The sequence below is a fragment of the Pyrus communis genome, chromosome 16, assembly GCF_041283825.1.
Source record: "Pyrus communis isolate YQ-2024b chromosome 16, ASM4128382v1, whole genome shotgun sequence".
In the NCBI taxonomy this organism is placed as follows: Eukaryota; Viridiplantae; Streptophyta; class Magnoliopsida; order Rosales; family Rosaceae; genus Pyrus; species Pyrus communis.
The window spans coordinates 17428339-17442401 of record NC_142580.1 but is presented as its reverse complement, the minus strand read 5'-3'; the positions used below and the strand labels follow the sequence as shown (position 1 = coordinate 17442401).

The window sequence follows — 14063 nt, the reverse complement described above, 5'->3', positions numbered from 1 at the left end:
AAGAATTTCTTTTTATTGATCCTGATTCACGACATACTGAACCTTCTTTCATTTTGTTAGAATATGGAGGAATCGTGACATGATTATGGAAAATTGGGCTGCTTAGGTTAGTTGTAGACAAGTAAACCAGAACTAGTTTAGCTTGGTCCACCTTCAATCGATTTTTTGTGTTTATGTTTAGAGAAAAAAAGTGGGATTCCAAACATCTCTTAAAGACCATACAATGATTAAACTAGAAAATAAACTAAAATCATAACTACAATATATAATACAACATGTAACATCGTACAAACTCTTTAAGCCCAACATGACCGATCACTGACAATACCGATTTTGTCTTCAAATTAACTACATATTACTAGCTGTGAGGCTTTATTACAAATGTCTCAGTAATAGTAGAAGTGAACTTCTTGCATATAAACTGTATGTTATTTTATTATATATGTGATATAAGATTGTATTCTCCAACAAATTTCACATTTGAATACTCAAATAAAAAGTATTATAAAAAATCATTGGATATTATCCATTGGATGATGTCAATGACACAATGAATTTGTGAATTGAATTTTTGTAGTAGCAATCGTTCTTGATCTTACATATACAATCAAAATTAAAACGCAAATAAACGGCATATGAGGGATAGAAATCCCGTCACACGCAATCCCTCCATACAATGATAAGTATCTCGCCATCCAATTTGCAAAGATCTCTTGCCCTTGAGAGTTAACTCACAGGCTGTCTAACAGCTTCTGCCTAAAAGATTATAAGAGACGACCTTACAAGGAATAAGCAAGAACATAGATGTCTCCTCTTCGTTTTCTTCTCGAGCAAGAAAGAGAACAACAAATGCTGAGTACCAATTTTCTTCACTAGGATCATCAAGATTATGTTGCGGAACCATCTCAGGAAGCTCGACCGTCATTAATGTATCAAGATCAACATGGTACTTGACAAACCAGCCAGAGTAGCCCCTCCCATCAACTTGAGCAAGGCAAGCCCTATAAATTTCAATGACGTGCAAATGGCCGCGTGACACCCAGAAATATCTGTACTCCCGCTTGCGAAAAACATTGTAATCTGGAGGCCTATACACCAATCCATGGCCCTCTTCATTATTTTAGTCAGTGTAACAACCTACTTAATTGTACTGCTGATCCAATTAATTGTATCATTGAAGTGTTAGAGTATGAGTATGATTCATATAGTTTGATAATACTCCTTGTTGTCTCGGATTACAATAAAGAAGTCTTAATATGTTTATAAGAGTTAATTCGACAATCGTTTGGATTGAAACTCTGTGTTGATAAGCTCGGGTATAGAACTCATGCTTGCACAAGGATTTGGTCTTGTAATCCTTATGGGATTGTTATAGGGCAATCTTCACAAAGAACGCTCTTTTGTTCCAATTACCTATAACTTGGAAAGCATTAAGTTTTGCAGAGAGGAGAAGGCTTGTGCAGATTTTCATGGCTTCTTCGTCTATGAATATGTCTGCAGGTATGTACTGGTGTAATTGCTTCTGTTCTTACATTCACATTACATACACGATCAAGGGGTTGTGATTTAGTTGATTAATCCTTATGTTCTTGGCTGATGAGTTAATCTATAAGTTTATATTTCTTCTTAAATGTGGTATCAAAGCCAATGGATTTTTCATTTAAATTCAATCTTAAAATCGTTCTTTAAATCTGCAAAACAAACTGACCTAAAGGAACAAGTCTGTTTAAATTCGAATTGAAGTATACGAAGTCGTTTTATTAGCATTCTTTAAAATTATTGCCGTTGGCTTCGGAAAACAAAACTGGGTTTTAAAATTACTTTTAAATTTTTTTTACCGTTATCGAAGCAAAGAGGAAAAAACAACTCTTAATTTTCAATCTGTGAAGGAAAGATCCATAATCTAATATGGCAATTTCATGCTTCCCAAACATCATAAATCAAAATTCTTGTTTATCTAGTGCTTCCGCTGTGTTGATTACGATGTCTGCTTATTGAGGTAATTTCTGTTTCCTCTTAATCCATCTCGTGTTAATATAGTAATACATAAAGATGTATTCTGTAATTTCTGCCATGATTAATGAAAAACGTTGAACGAAGATTATACAATGCGTTTGATTCCATATCTGCAGTTTATTGACATGCTGTTTTTTTTTTGTTTTCTTGTCACAATTGGAATTATGATTGGCGTGATGATTGAGTTTCTGTATACACAAATGGGTTGTTTAATCTATATATGTTTTTCATGTTCATGAGAAATTTATAAATATGACTAAATTGATTCATAAGCATTGCGTGTTAAGTGAAAATGGATTGAAATCAAGAACTTATGGTTCTTCTGTTGAGATTTCATTTTGAATATGTCTTCAATTTCAGTTAAGATGCTCAACCTTGCTAGTGTGCCTATTCTCATTGGAGGCAACAATTACAAGAAATGGAGGCGTGAAATTGGTTTATTGCTGACACTCAATGAGTTCAACATTGCACTAGATTCGCCCAAACCACCAGAATTGACGGATAAGAGTACAAAAGCTCAAAAAGCTGATTCCGAAAGGTGGATGAGGGCTAATAAAATTGCCTTATCAATTCTTGAGAGTGCAATGACTGACACAGTGAGGGGGCATAAAGAAGCATGCTCTTAAAGTGGATTATCTCAAAGCCATTGAAAACAAGTTCAACGAGTCTGAAAAGGCAGAAATTATCTTGCACATGTCAATGTTGACAACTTACAAGATTAATGGGAACACTTCCATCAGGGACCATATAATGAAGATGACAGATGCAGCAGAAAAGCTTAACTCAATGGATGTGACTATTGGTGAAAGACAACTTGTCTTCATGATTCTGCAAGCACTGCCAGCAAAGTATAGTCAATTGAAAGCGTCCTATAATACTCAAGACAAGACATGGACCATTGATGAGTTAATTGCTCAATGTGTGCAAGAGGAATCTCGACAAAAACAAGAAAAAGGCAAGGAGCTCAAATATGTCAATCTTGTGCATAAAGAGACCACTTATGCTTCTTGTTAGGCATTTAAATTCTCTAACAAGTTTGGTAAGCCTACTAAAAATACTAAACCCTCTAAGTCTAACAATCTTAAAGTTAAACCTAAAGATGTTTTTAAGATCAAGTGTCACCACTGCAAGACTAAGGGTCATCATAGAAAGGATTGTGAGATATTCAAGGATTGGTTGAAAAGTAAAGGGTTTTGGGGACGCGTCATTGGCCAAAATTTACCACATATTTCGGCCCTAGTAACCCTAGGGTGTGCCAAAATTTGTAGGGCTAGGATCCACGTCTAATTTGGTCTCCATCTTAGCTCCCACTACTTAAAAAGATTTTATTATCCCTAATAATTAAAGGGAATTGTTAGTAGCACTTTAAAAATTTCATTCTATACTCCAAACTTTTTATATTAAGAAAGAAAAATACACGAGGAGTGTAAAATAAGATTTTTGGAGTGCCAATAACACTTCCCTAATTAAAACTCTCAACAATTAAGAAATCTAATTCAATTAGGAAATAACATTTTAAATAGGATTCATAACTTTTAAGAATCCATTTGGATATTGAAACAATTTTCCATACCACAATTCTTGTCAAAATAGGATATTGATTTCCTATTTCTTTTATTCAACAATTAAATAAAATTATGAAACATATTCCAATATGGAGTTCTATTCCAAAATAGAATTGACTTTCCTATTAGATTCATAATCTAATTGAAATCATATTGGTTAGAGAATTTATTCTCTCTTGACAATCAAGAAAGCCTTAAAATTCATGAAAGAAGTTAAAATTAAAATCTAATTTCCGCATGGAATTGATGTGGCAAACAGTTTTATCACTAAAAGTTTTTAAAGGGCAATTTGAGACTTTTAGTGACAGTTTTTTTATTTAAAAAAAACTCCTAGCGGATTTCAATTTCAATTTTTAATTTTTTTTTCCAATCTTTTAATTAATCCCGTAAACACAAACCCCAATCATGCATCTCCAATATTTAGATCAAAACATTCATATTATCAAGAACCATTCAAGAATAACATGAACCTTAATAATAAAAATAAAGAAGTCTACAATGCAATTCATCATAACAATGAAACAATTGCGCAATTATCAATTACAACCATGGATCTGATACCACTGTCGAAGTTTCAAGTCCAAAAAAATATGAAGCTTCGCCCCAAAAAATGAATTATTATTTTAATCGGCACGGCTACAACAGAATCCTAACGCCGTTACAGATTGTGGCGTTGGTGGTGTGGCCGAGCATGAAGCTCGAGGCCATCGGTCTAGGTGCAGGTCTCTAATTCAGTCGAGTTGGGATGGCTTCAGATGTCCATGGATGTCGGCGACTGGAGATGGAGAACGGAAGACACGGGTATCTTTCGAGGGTTCCAAATCTAGGTCGGATTTCTTCTGGAATCTCTGAAACCCAGTCTTCGGGGATGATTTCGTTCGCTGGTGGACGACTGTAGGTCGTCGTGATAGTGGATCCCGGCCTCTTCGTCACTCAACTTCAGGCAAGGACAAACGAGGTGGCGGCGAGGTTTGAAGGGATAAGACGACGTCGAAAACGATGTGTCGCCCTCCAAAGAAGGATGACGTCAAACGACATGTCATCCTGGACCAATTTTATTTTTATTTTTTTTAATTTTGTCTAACAATATCTTAGCTCGAGTTAAGGTTTAAAAATACTTTTTTTTGTTGTAAAATCGACGGTGTGTATAGTGGAATAAATAAAATAAGACATCAAATTTACGAGGTTCTTTTATAATCAGTGTGATTAGAGTACTTCCTCGGGGCAGCGGTGGTGCTTTCATTATAATTTGGAATAACAAGATTACAAAGATAACTCTCACTATTTTCTCCTATCTTCTTCCTCTCTTTCTTTCTTTCTTCCTCTTCCTTCCTCTCTCTCCGCCATAAGTCTCTCTACTTTGGTGTTGTGTGGGGCTTGTACTTATATAGAAAACAGGAGTCGTAGGAAGCAAGCTTCAGCAGACAGTGGAAGAGCAACTTCCCCATTATTTAATTATTTGAGTGGACATCCACTGTTCTACAACACTTCCCCTTGAATGGCCACAAATCTTCGATTGACTCGTTAAAATCTTGATATGTTTTTGGATGCTCCCCCTGATGAGTGGTACCATATCTGTTGTGCTTGTTGACTTTCCACATGCTTGTTCTTGAACTAAGCTGTAGGGCCTTCTGCTAGACTTCCTCCAAAGGTCTGAATTTACTCCTTTTATCTAGAGCTGAATTTGATTCAAGTGGGTGGACACTTGATCTTGAATCAGACTTATGATTTCTTTAATGGCCTTGGGACTTGTTCTTGAATGAAATAGGACCACGAGCAACTCCACGTGACAAGTGATCTTTGGCTCCGTCGAGGATGAATTAGCACGTGTTTTGTTGTGCTTGTCTCCACATGCTTCAATGTATCATTTTCACTTGCCTTATCTGTTCCCCTTGCATAAGTTGTATTTTCCCTAGTTTTCCCCTATGCATGTGTGACATCTTCTCTTGCAGTATTTGTCCCCTAATGTAGGAGTGGAATGCAACCCTTGCATTTGAATGGTCCTTCAGAACATCACTTCTCAGCGACTCATCATGCTTGGCAGCTTCAGTGTAAATAGCCAACATCATATCAACAGTTGAAGATGAGTACTCAAGAGCAATGCAAGGTAAGCAACTAGGCAAAGGTTCTGGGCAATCAGTTCCAGATCGAGAGCTTGATTCCAAGTGGCGACTGATTGCTCTCTTTCTTCTTGTCTTGCAAATAAGAACAAGGACAAGGGAAAGGATGAGGGAAAACATGATATGAGATACCCTTGCTTTGGTGTGACTTGTTTGAAGAGGTATTCTTGGAGAGGAAGAAAACTGAGTATTTCGAGATGCTTTGTTGAAGATGCATTCTCGGAAATGAGGAACAGTTAGGTATTCTTGCATGTCTGCCTTGATATGGAGAACGAAGGTCGACATATATAGAGATTTTTCAATAGCAAGTAGTGGTGTTGTGCTTTTACTCTTGTCAGCAACTGTGGTGTAATTAGAACAGTAAGATTTACGCGTTTTCAACTTTGTCAGAGATCTTTGACAAAGTTGCACGTGATATTTGAAAGTCTGAGATTGCATCTGAAACGTACCAACAAACTTTATTTAGGAAAATGTGGCTTTTGAAATTCGAGAGTTGTGCCTCTTCGATCTCTGAACAAGTGGCTTTGTTGCCTCTTCTTTTATAGAGACATCAATTGTGTTTAAGAGTATGCTCAGAAAGTTGCTGCATGTAGAAATTGTCCCCTTCTTGCACTTCTGAGATTTTATTTGACCTCATTTTTCCTTCATCATTTCTGAAAATGGCTTTCCCATCTAACCTTTGTTTAGATTTGAGTCTTAGGAGTGATATAGACAAGCCTCGTCATGATAATATATGGCGCGAGTCCTTCTTGCCAATAATTACTCAACGAGCATGAAAAGAAAGCTCAACCAGCTGCTAGAATTCGAAAGTCGGATTCAAAGTGATCACCAGAGATTTGTGGCTAGATTTTGCAGGCAACTAATGCCTTCGCCTTCTGGTGTATTGCCAAGTATTGGGGTGCCACATAATCAATCTTTAGTACCTCACCTTTCTGGGCTACTGCCGAGTACTAAGGCTTCACATGAGCAACCTTTGTAAAGGCTTCATCCTGTTTGTTTGTTTTAACTCATGTGTATGTACATGTCTGTAATTTCTCGAAGATATTAATAGATAAGCTTTATTTCATTCAATGTATTGTGCCAAATACAATAAGGCATATACTTCACTAAGATGTCTTACTTCTAGACCAAATATCAATTTATCTTGACCCTCACGAAGATAAATGATATTTCTTAGTGTCTACATCATTTGAGTATTCAACTCATAATCCTCAATCCATATGATTCTTTAATATCATAAACATCATGGATAAGATTCGTGTTAGCATACTGTTCGACATGCAGCTCAAGCCAATATTCCTCTCAACACTTTATAATCTTTCTTGACTCTTCAGGAGTTCTAATTTAATGTCATTGACTTTTGCAAGAGATTTTAGTATGTTGCAACAATATCATAATGATAGTACTCACTAAGGCAATTCATATCATCCATTGGTATTGAATACATAATTTATGTTTTACCCTTCGGGGGCTTACTTCAAGCAATTTGAATCCTTTAGAGATTTTCTACACTGTATGACACATTTTTCTTTGGAATTTATACAGAGCAATTTGCTCCCATGTATACTTGAGGGATTTACTTATAGAGATATGATGTGGGCGACTCATAACCCTTCATATATAATTCTCCATTCATATGAACTCATTTATAAAAGTATAATTTCAGGTTTCAATTAGTAACCTTGTGTCACATCATGTGAGTGTATTTCACTGTATTACATATGCCCATATGTAACCTCCTTGGTTCAACATCTTTTGGCTATTTGTATTATATTCAAATATATAGGTCCATTTTTCCATGTTCTTACAAAATTGTAATGGAATTTCCCTTCTCCATTTTTTGGTCAATAATCTTTCCTTTCGTTGACGGAAAAGAACGGGACTCAATATCAACACAACTCATTGATGAATTTAGTAGCTACTTGTAAAAACCAAAATTATCATTGGTGATCATCAATATGTGATCCCATATTCTCATATGCATGCACATGCATAAAAGCTTTTCATTTCTTTTGGATATCCATTGCCTCTTCAAGGGCATTACACTATCTCTTCTAGGATAGTCATAATTTAGAGAATGCGGATCATAACCTCTTTTTGAGCATTATAGAGCTTGGATTGTAATCTCCACTTCCGGGAGTTGAGTCATTGGAACCTATATGTCTATCATGCTTCATGCATGAGACACTAACATTCCCATGTCCGTGGATTGTCCTCTCTGGGACATATATCCATGCGGCGACTGTCATGCTTCTGGCATGCAACAGTTATGCTTCGGGAATGCAATAGTTCAATAGTGCTATATTCTTCTTCTTTCAAATGACTAAACCTTTTGAGTCTGAAGGTTTGCCACGCTTCAGGCGTGCAATAGATAAATCATTTGCTGCCTCATTATTTTATCCAACGAGGACATCAATTCTTGTAGGCACATTTCCAATAAGTATATGTGATTTCATCATTTTTGTTGCATCATTAAATGCATCTGGCATTTGATTGACACATCATTGCATCATTTAATTATTATTACTTCATTTTCATATTGATTGCTTCGTGAATCAAAATAAGACAAATTCTTTTCGTTCTTCTGGAACGGTCTTTTCTCATCATTCTTCTGGAATGGTATTTTCTCATCGTTCTTCTGGAACGATGTTATTTTCTCCCCCTAATGGCGGTAAATTTGTTTTTATCAAAATGACAGTCCACAAACCACTCAGTAAACATATCCCTAGTCAAGTGTTCTAAATATTGAATGATAGATGGTGTTCAACATCAATGCCAATCGGTGATGATGCCTCATTTCAATACGTTGTGGCAGTGCAATAAGCACAAAGATAACACAACCAAAAACTCGTAAATGTATAATGTTTGGCTGGTGCCCAAACACGAGTTGTACTGAGAAGTATTGATGGTTGGAAACAGGCCCCAACCGAACTAATAATGCATCATATAAAATGACATGTCCCCATGTAGAAAACTGGCAATTTCATTTTCATGAGCAGAGTGCGTGTAATCAATTTCATACACTTAATAAAGGCTTCTGCTAAACCATTTTAAGTATGGATATGAGGAACTTCTGGTCCTTATTTAATAGTTTGTAGACTGAGACTCTTATGGCCTTTATTACAATTAAGTTGAGGCACTACGACACTTCAAACTTACAGTACTCATCAAGGAACTTTATGTCCTGATCTTAAGGATCAAGGGACTTCATGCCCGATCTTTTTGTATGATGGAACTTCGGGTCCAATCATTTTTATATGATGAGGATCAAGAAACTTCAAGTTTTGATCTGATCAAGAAACTTCGGGTCCTATATATACTCATCGTAACAAAAGATAAGTACAATAAATAAATTAAAACAATAGGCGGTAATTCCAACCATAGTGAATAAATTGCATTTAAGTAAATAAAGATTGTAATAAGGGCTTTAATTTAACACCATTCACATAAGTTAAAACATAAAGCAGTAGGAGGTAAAACCGTCCATGGTAAATAAATTGTTTTAAGGTAAATAGAACTTGTGAAAGAATTTTAAGCCAACACCGTTCACATAAATATATATATATATATATAAATATATATTGTTTTTTCTTTCTTTTCAAAAGGTACAACACCATCCAAAAGCCTTTACCTATTTTTTTTTAATTATTTTTTTTCTTATTCATTCACATGCTGCATCGTTCCAAAAACTTTGCTTTTTGTTTTCTTTCACATGGTGCATCGCACCTTCCAAAGCTTTGGCCCCATTTCCCTTTTTATTCTTTTCTATGCACAATTCTAACACATCAAAGTAACTCTTCTAGAGCTTTATGGCTACTGGCTTTTCTTTGCCCTTTTTTCCTTTTGTGTCAGCATCATACACCAAAATTCCACCTTTCCAATCCTTTTTTACACGGTGCCTAAAACACCATTCCATAATCTCTCATTCTTTTTTCTTCTTTGTCTGTCTCTACCAGTCTCAAACCCAGGGCCAATTGGGTTGTTGTGGAGGTCACACAGAACCAATTCAATCCCAAAAGGCTACCGGAGACTGGCATTGTTCTTGCATGGCCTAGAGAACATGGCATCGCGAAGCAAGATCCTCGTTATAGGGACATAGATGATAGCAGAGTTGATGGAGGTATAAGAGAATGAGGCATGTGTGGAGTCAGTGATGCCATCACCATCTCAGACACGAGTATTCATAGGAGTTCTCAAGATCCATCGAAAAGGACGCGACCTGGATTTCCAAGTCTGATGAGATTCTTCTGGATCTATGGAAACCAGTTGTCAGGTACGAGTTTTCTTATCTTATGATGACTACAGGTTGTTGTAAATTTCAATTCTCATCGGAATTCAGTGGGGCGCTTTTGGCGCTATGGGAGAAACGAAAAATGGACATACCTTTGCTTGTTTGGTTGCACCTTTGTTTGTCTGTAAGATCTCTCCATCTCTATTGTCCACGAGAGAGATACAAGATTGCAGGTCTAGCAGGGATAAGGATCAACACATCAACAGCTAGAGTGACAAAAAAATGATTAATGGATTTTTGGGACAAGATGATCTTCCCTGTTTGCCGTGTTTGGCTTGCCATATCTACTATCTGATTTTTCTAGTGCTACGTCTCAGAGCTAAACTGCTCCTAGTACTACAAGTTCGACTTGTGGTTATCCGAATTTATGGCGTTATGTTTTCCACTGACATGAGAGCTTCTCGTGCTGATAACGTGTTGTAAAATCGACGGTGTGTGCAATGGAATAAATGAAACAAGACACAAAATTTACAAGGTTCCTCTACAGTCAGTGCGACTAGAGTACGTCCTCGGGGCAGCAGTGGTGGTTTCATTATAATTTGGAATAATAAGATTACAAAGATAACTCTCACTATTTTCTCCTCTTCTTCCTCTCTTTCTTTCTTTCTTCCTCTTCCTTCATCTCTCTCTGCCGTAAGTCTCTCTACTTTGGTGTTGTGTGGGGTTTGTACCTATATAGAAAATAGGAGTCATAGGAAGCAAGCTTCGGTAGACAGTGGAAGGGCAACTTGCCCATTATTTAATTATTTGAGTGGACATCCACTGTTCTACAACATTTTTTTTTCTTTCTTTTTGTTTTCTTATTCAGGCATATTCAATTCACCATTATAATATATATATATAATGTGAAAACAATTTATGCATATTCTATAATTCCAAAACGCGTACAAGTTGAGTTCATGCATCATGGTGAATGTTTCATGCAATTAAGGCTGAAAAAATATCGACAATTAAGGGTGTGTGTTTAGATTTCCAATGTTAGATTTCCATCTTTAAGGCATTGTATCACGTTCAACATAAAAAAAAACATAAATTGAACCAATAACAAGTATATTACTTCCATAAATTAAAAAGGTAATTATAATACGAATGATTCAAACGTAATACTCCCCTCATTGAAGATGGACAAACTCTCCTTAGCGTAGCATGAAGAGTGTGCTGGTAACATGTTGTGACCTAAAGTTAGAGAGAGAAAGAGAGAAAGAGAGAAGGTGCAGTAGAGAGAAGATGGAGAAAGGCTTGAAAAATTCTTTGATGTGATTCCTCATGCCTAGTTTCTTTATCTATAATAATAAGAATGAGAGAATAACTTGCTTTCCATGTAATACAAAGTAAAATAGGAAACATCTTCCTGATCTCGAAAGATTCCTGATTTATCTCAACTTAAGATTTATACAATCACACTATGTGAAATATTAATTACAACAATTTTACAAGTTTTAACGTCTTTTTAAATACTTTTTTGTCCACAGGTGCTATTATGACATACATTTGAATAAAGTAAACTCCACATATGTCATGCCATCTATTAAGGCCTAAAAATGTCATATGCAGGCCCAACCAAGCCTCGAAGCCCAATTGTCATGCAAGCCTCTATTCAAGCCCAAATACATGCAAAGGTGCGGGATCGATGAAGAAATATATTTACAACCATGCCATGCTACGGTAATTAGACCGGATCATGCCATGCCTATTTACTATGCTAATCACTATTCATGCTAAGATAAGCCCAAGTCACATGCTTGGGGCTTGTCAAGTGAATACAGAAGTCCATTAGGCCTACGTTGAGTCAAGATTATGGAAGACTTTGGGTTACTTGGGAGCCCAAAAGTCCAAGACCATAACCTTTGTATTCCATGTGGGTAATTTTGAGAGAGAACCAGCCTAGTTTCCTCATTTTCTTAGCAAGCTAACCAACATAGTTAGGGAAGAACTAAGCACTAACCCTTAAAGTCATGTGAAAGCCCAGCCAAACATGCATTTAATGAAGAAAGAAGCAGACTTTCCCTTCATAACTCACACAGAAATCCAACGTACAAAAGCCATGAGGCATGCTACCTAAAGTAATGTATACGAAAAGCTGACCCAAACAACCCGCGCCTCTAGAAAAAGACACGATACAGGTTCAACAGTCTAGCCTCCTTACACCAAAATATAGGGTAGCATGAGCACTAGGGAGAAATGGGAGGGAGAACCCAGCCACAATTAGAGATTCGCTAGGAACCCTAGAGATAAGACATTCGCCAACAAAAAGTGGAGTCAGAAACTATTAAAAGGGACCCAAAGACTCAGCCCAGAAGAGGAGAAGACAAAAAGGTTAAAACGCTAGAGACAAACACATAACCATCTTTCTGCAACCTTAAAGTTTTCCCCCAGACTTCCTTCAACCCTTTCAGTCAGGGAATACATCTTTAGGGCCAATCTTCTAGCTTCATAGAGAGAACTAAAGAAACCCAGTTTATCCAACAGAGAACACCATACAACCATGCCAACTTTCTCTCTCAACATGTTAAACTGATGAATGTCTAGCTTCCACACCATGCCTCACTTAAGCAAGTCGTTATTTGCTTAATCATGCTATCTTCGATTCATTAATCCAACTGGGATATTTCCTAAGATGTGTTAATTCTTTCGAGATATTCCTGGACTTGGTACGAAATCGAACCAAAGGGGACAAGAGGACGTTCTCAAAGTTCAAGTCCATCTTAACCTAAAAGTCCCTTACATAAGGTGACTTCACTAGGGACCAGGTTGCATCTTGATTCAATGGCTCCAATATCCAGAAGAAACGCTACCATGAGACAACTCTTCAAAGGCAGACGAGGTTGTTTCTCGACTGAATGAATCTTAACGTAAAAGGCAGCACTAGGAAAGCCAGGAAAACATGGACGAATATGCCATGCCTGACATCATCGTAACCATTCATGCTTTGGGTGAAGCCCAAAGAGAAATTAATCCATATGTGAAGGAGCTGAAAAACTCAATCTTAAAGCTATGCAAGAAAGCCAGTGACAAAGACTATACACCTAAGGAAAAAACTTCCAGAAGAATCAGCTGTTGCTACATGCAAGTATTTTGAAAATATGTCATCTTTGCTCACTCAGGAAGACGTCATTGCCATGCTAAAAAAAAAAAAAAAGGAGTTACACATGAGTTCGGAGAGTTGCACATGAGTTTGGAAGATTGGAAGTTTATTCCTTAGCTACCATACCCAGTCAGCCTTCTCCACATGCCATATCCTAATGGATACGAGACTTCCAACTTTGTCTTCTTTGATAGGAGGAAGGGTAGCCTTAAGGAACATGTAAGCCATTTCATTAACATTTTGGGTCATCATGCCGGCAACTACAACCTCTGCCTCAGGGATTTCTCGAAGAGTCTAACCAATCGTGCCTAAACTTGGTACACTACCCTCGCGCTAGGTTTCAGCTGAACCTGGAAAGAGCTGGCAGGCAAGTTTTGCAAAAGGTACTTCCAGCATGAGGAAAAATTCACAATAATTCAGCTCAACAACACACGTCAAATGCACATGGACGATCATATGATTTTTGTCAAGCGTTTCTGCGACCTTGCCCTTGACTGCCACAACAGGAAGGATAAAGAAGCACTTGTGGAAATTTGTATCAGCAATATCATGGCTGACAACAAGGTGTACTTGGCGAACATCAGTATCGATCAGTTCTCAAGGCTCCTAGAAGCAGTAAGGAAAATCAACATGTCTGTATAAGCTTCCACAAAGAGATCATGGGAAAATGACAAGGAAGAGACTCATCAGGATAGATCTAACTACGAGGTCGTGCTGCTCGATGGGCTCGTTGTCTACTGCTCGTGACAGGTTAAGGGGTTTAACCATATTCTATGAGAAAACCCCAAGTATGGAGGTACGGCACCCAAGCAAGTAAAGCCCCTGAGGAAACTAAAGGCATACCTGCATCTACTACCGAAGACAAATCCACTGCAGCGTCAAAGAAACCTGAAGAGAAAAAGTTAGTCAACCTACTAGGGAAACATCAAAAAAAGAAGAAGTTACAAAAGCAGTTGCTGAGCCTAAGGTATTATTGTCCTACCATG

At 37.1% G+C, this 14063-nt stretch overlaps 1 protein-coding gene across 1 annotated transcript; it reads left to right on the top strand.

The window, feature by feature from the left end:
* Nucleotides 1-1490: 1490 nt before the first annotated feature.
* Nucleotides 1491-3030, top strand: LOC148690073 (uncharacterized). Its single transcript, XM_088687174.1, has 3 exons — nucleotides 1491-1500; nucleotides 2377-2612; nucleotides 2734-3030. The coding sequence occupies exons 1-3, from the start codon at nucleotides 1491-1493 to the stop codon at nucleotides 3028-3030; spliced, it is 543 nt and encodes a 180-aa protein (XP_088543300.1).
* Nucleotides 3031-14063: the final 11033 nt, after the last annotated feature.

What these genes read in the sequence shown, in the direction of transcription:
- LOC148690073 (XM_088687174.1), top strand. An exon ending in AGAGTGCAATGACTGACACA is followed by an intron (nt 2,613 to 2,733) that starts GTGAGGGGGCAT and finishes ACAACTTACAAG; the next exon opens with ATTAATGGGAACACTTCCAT.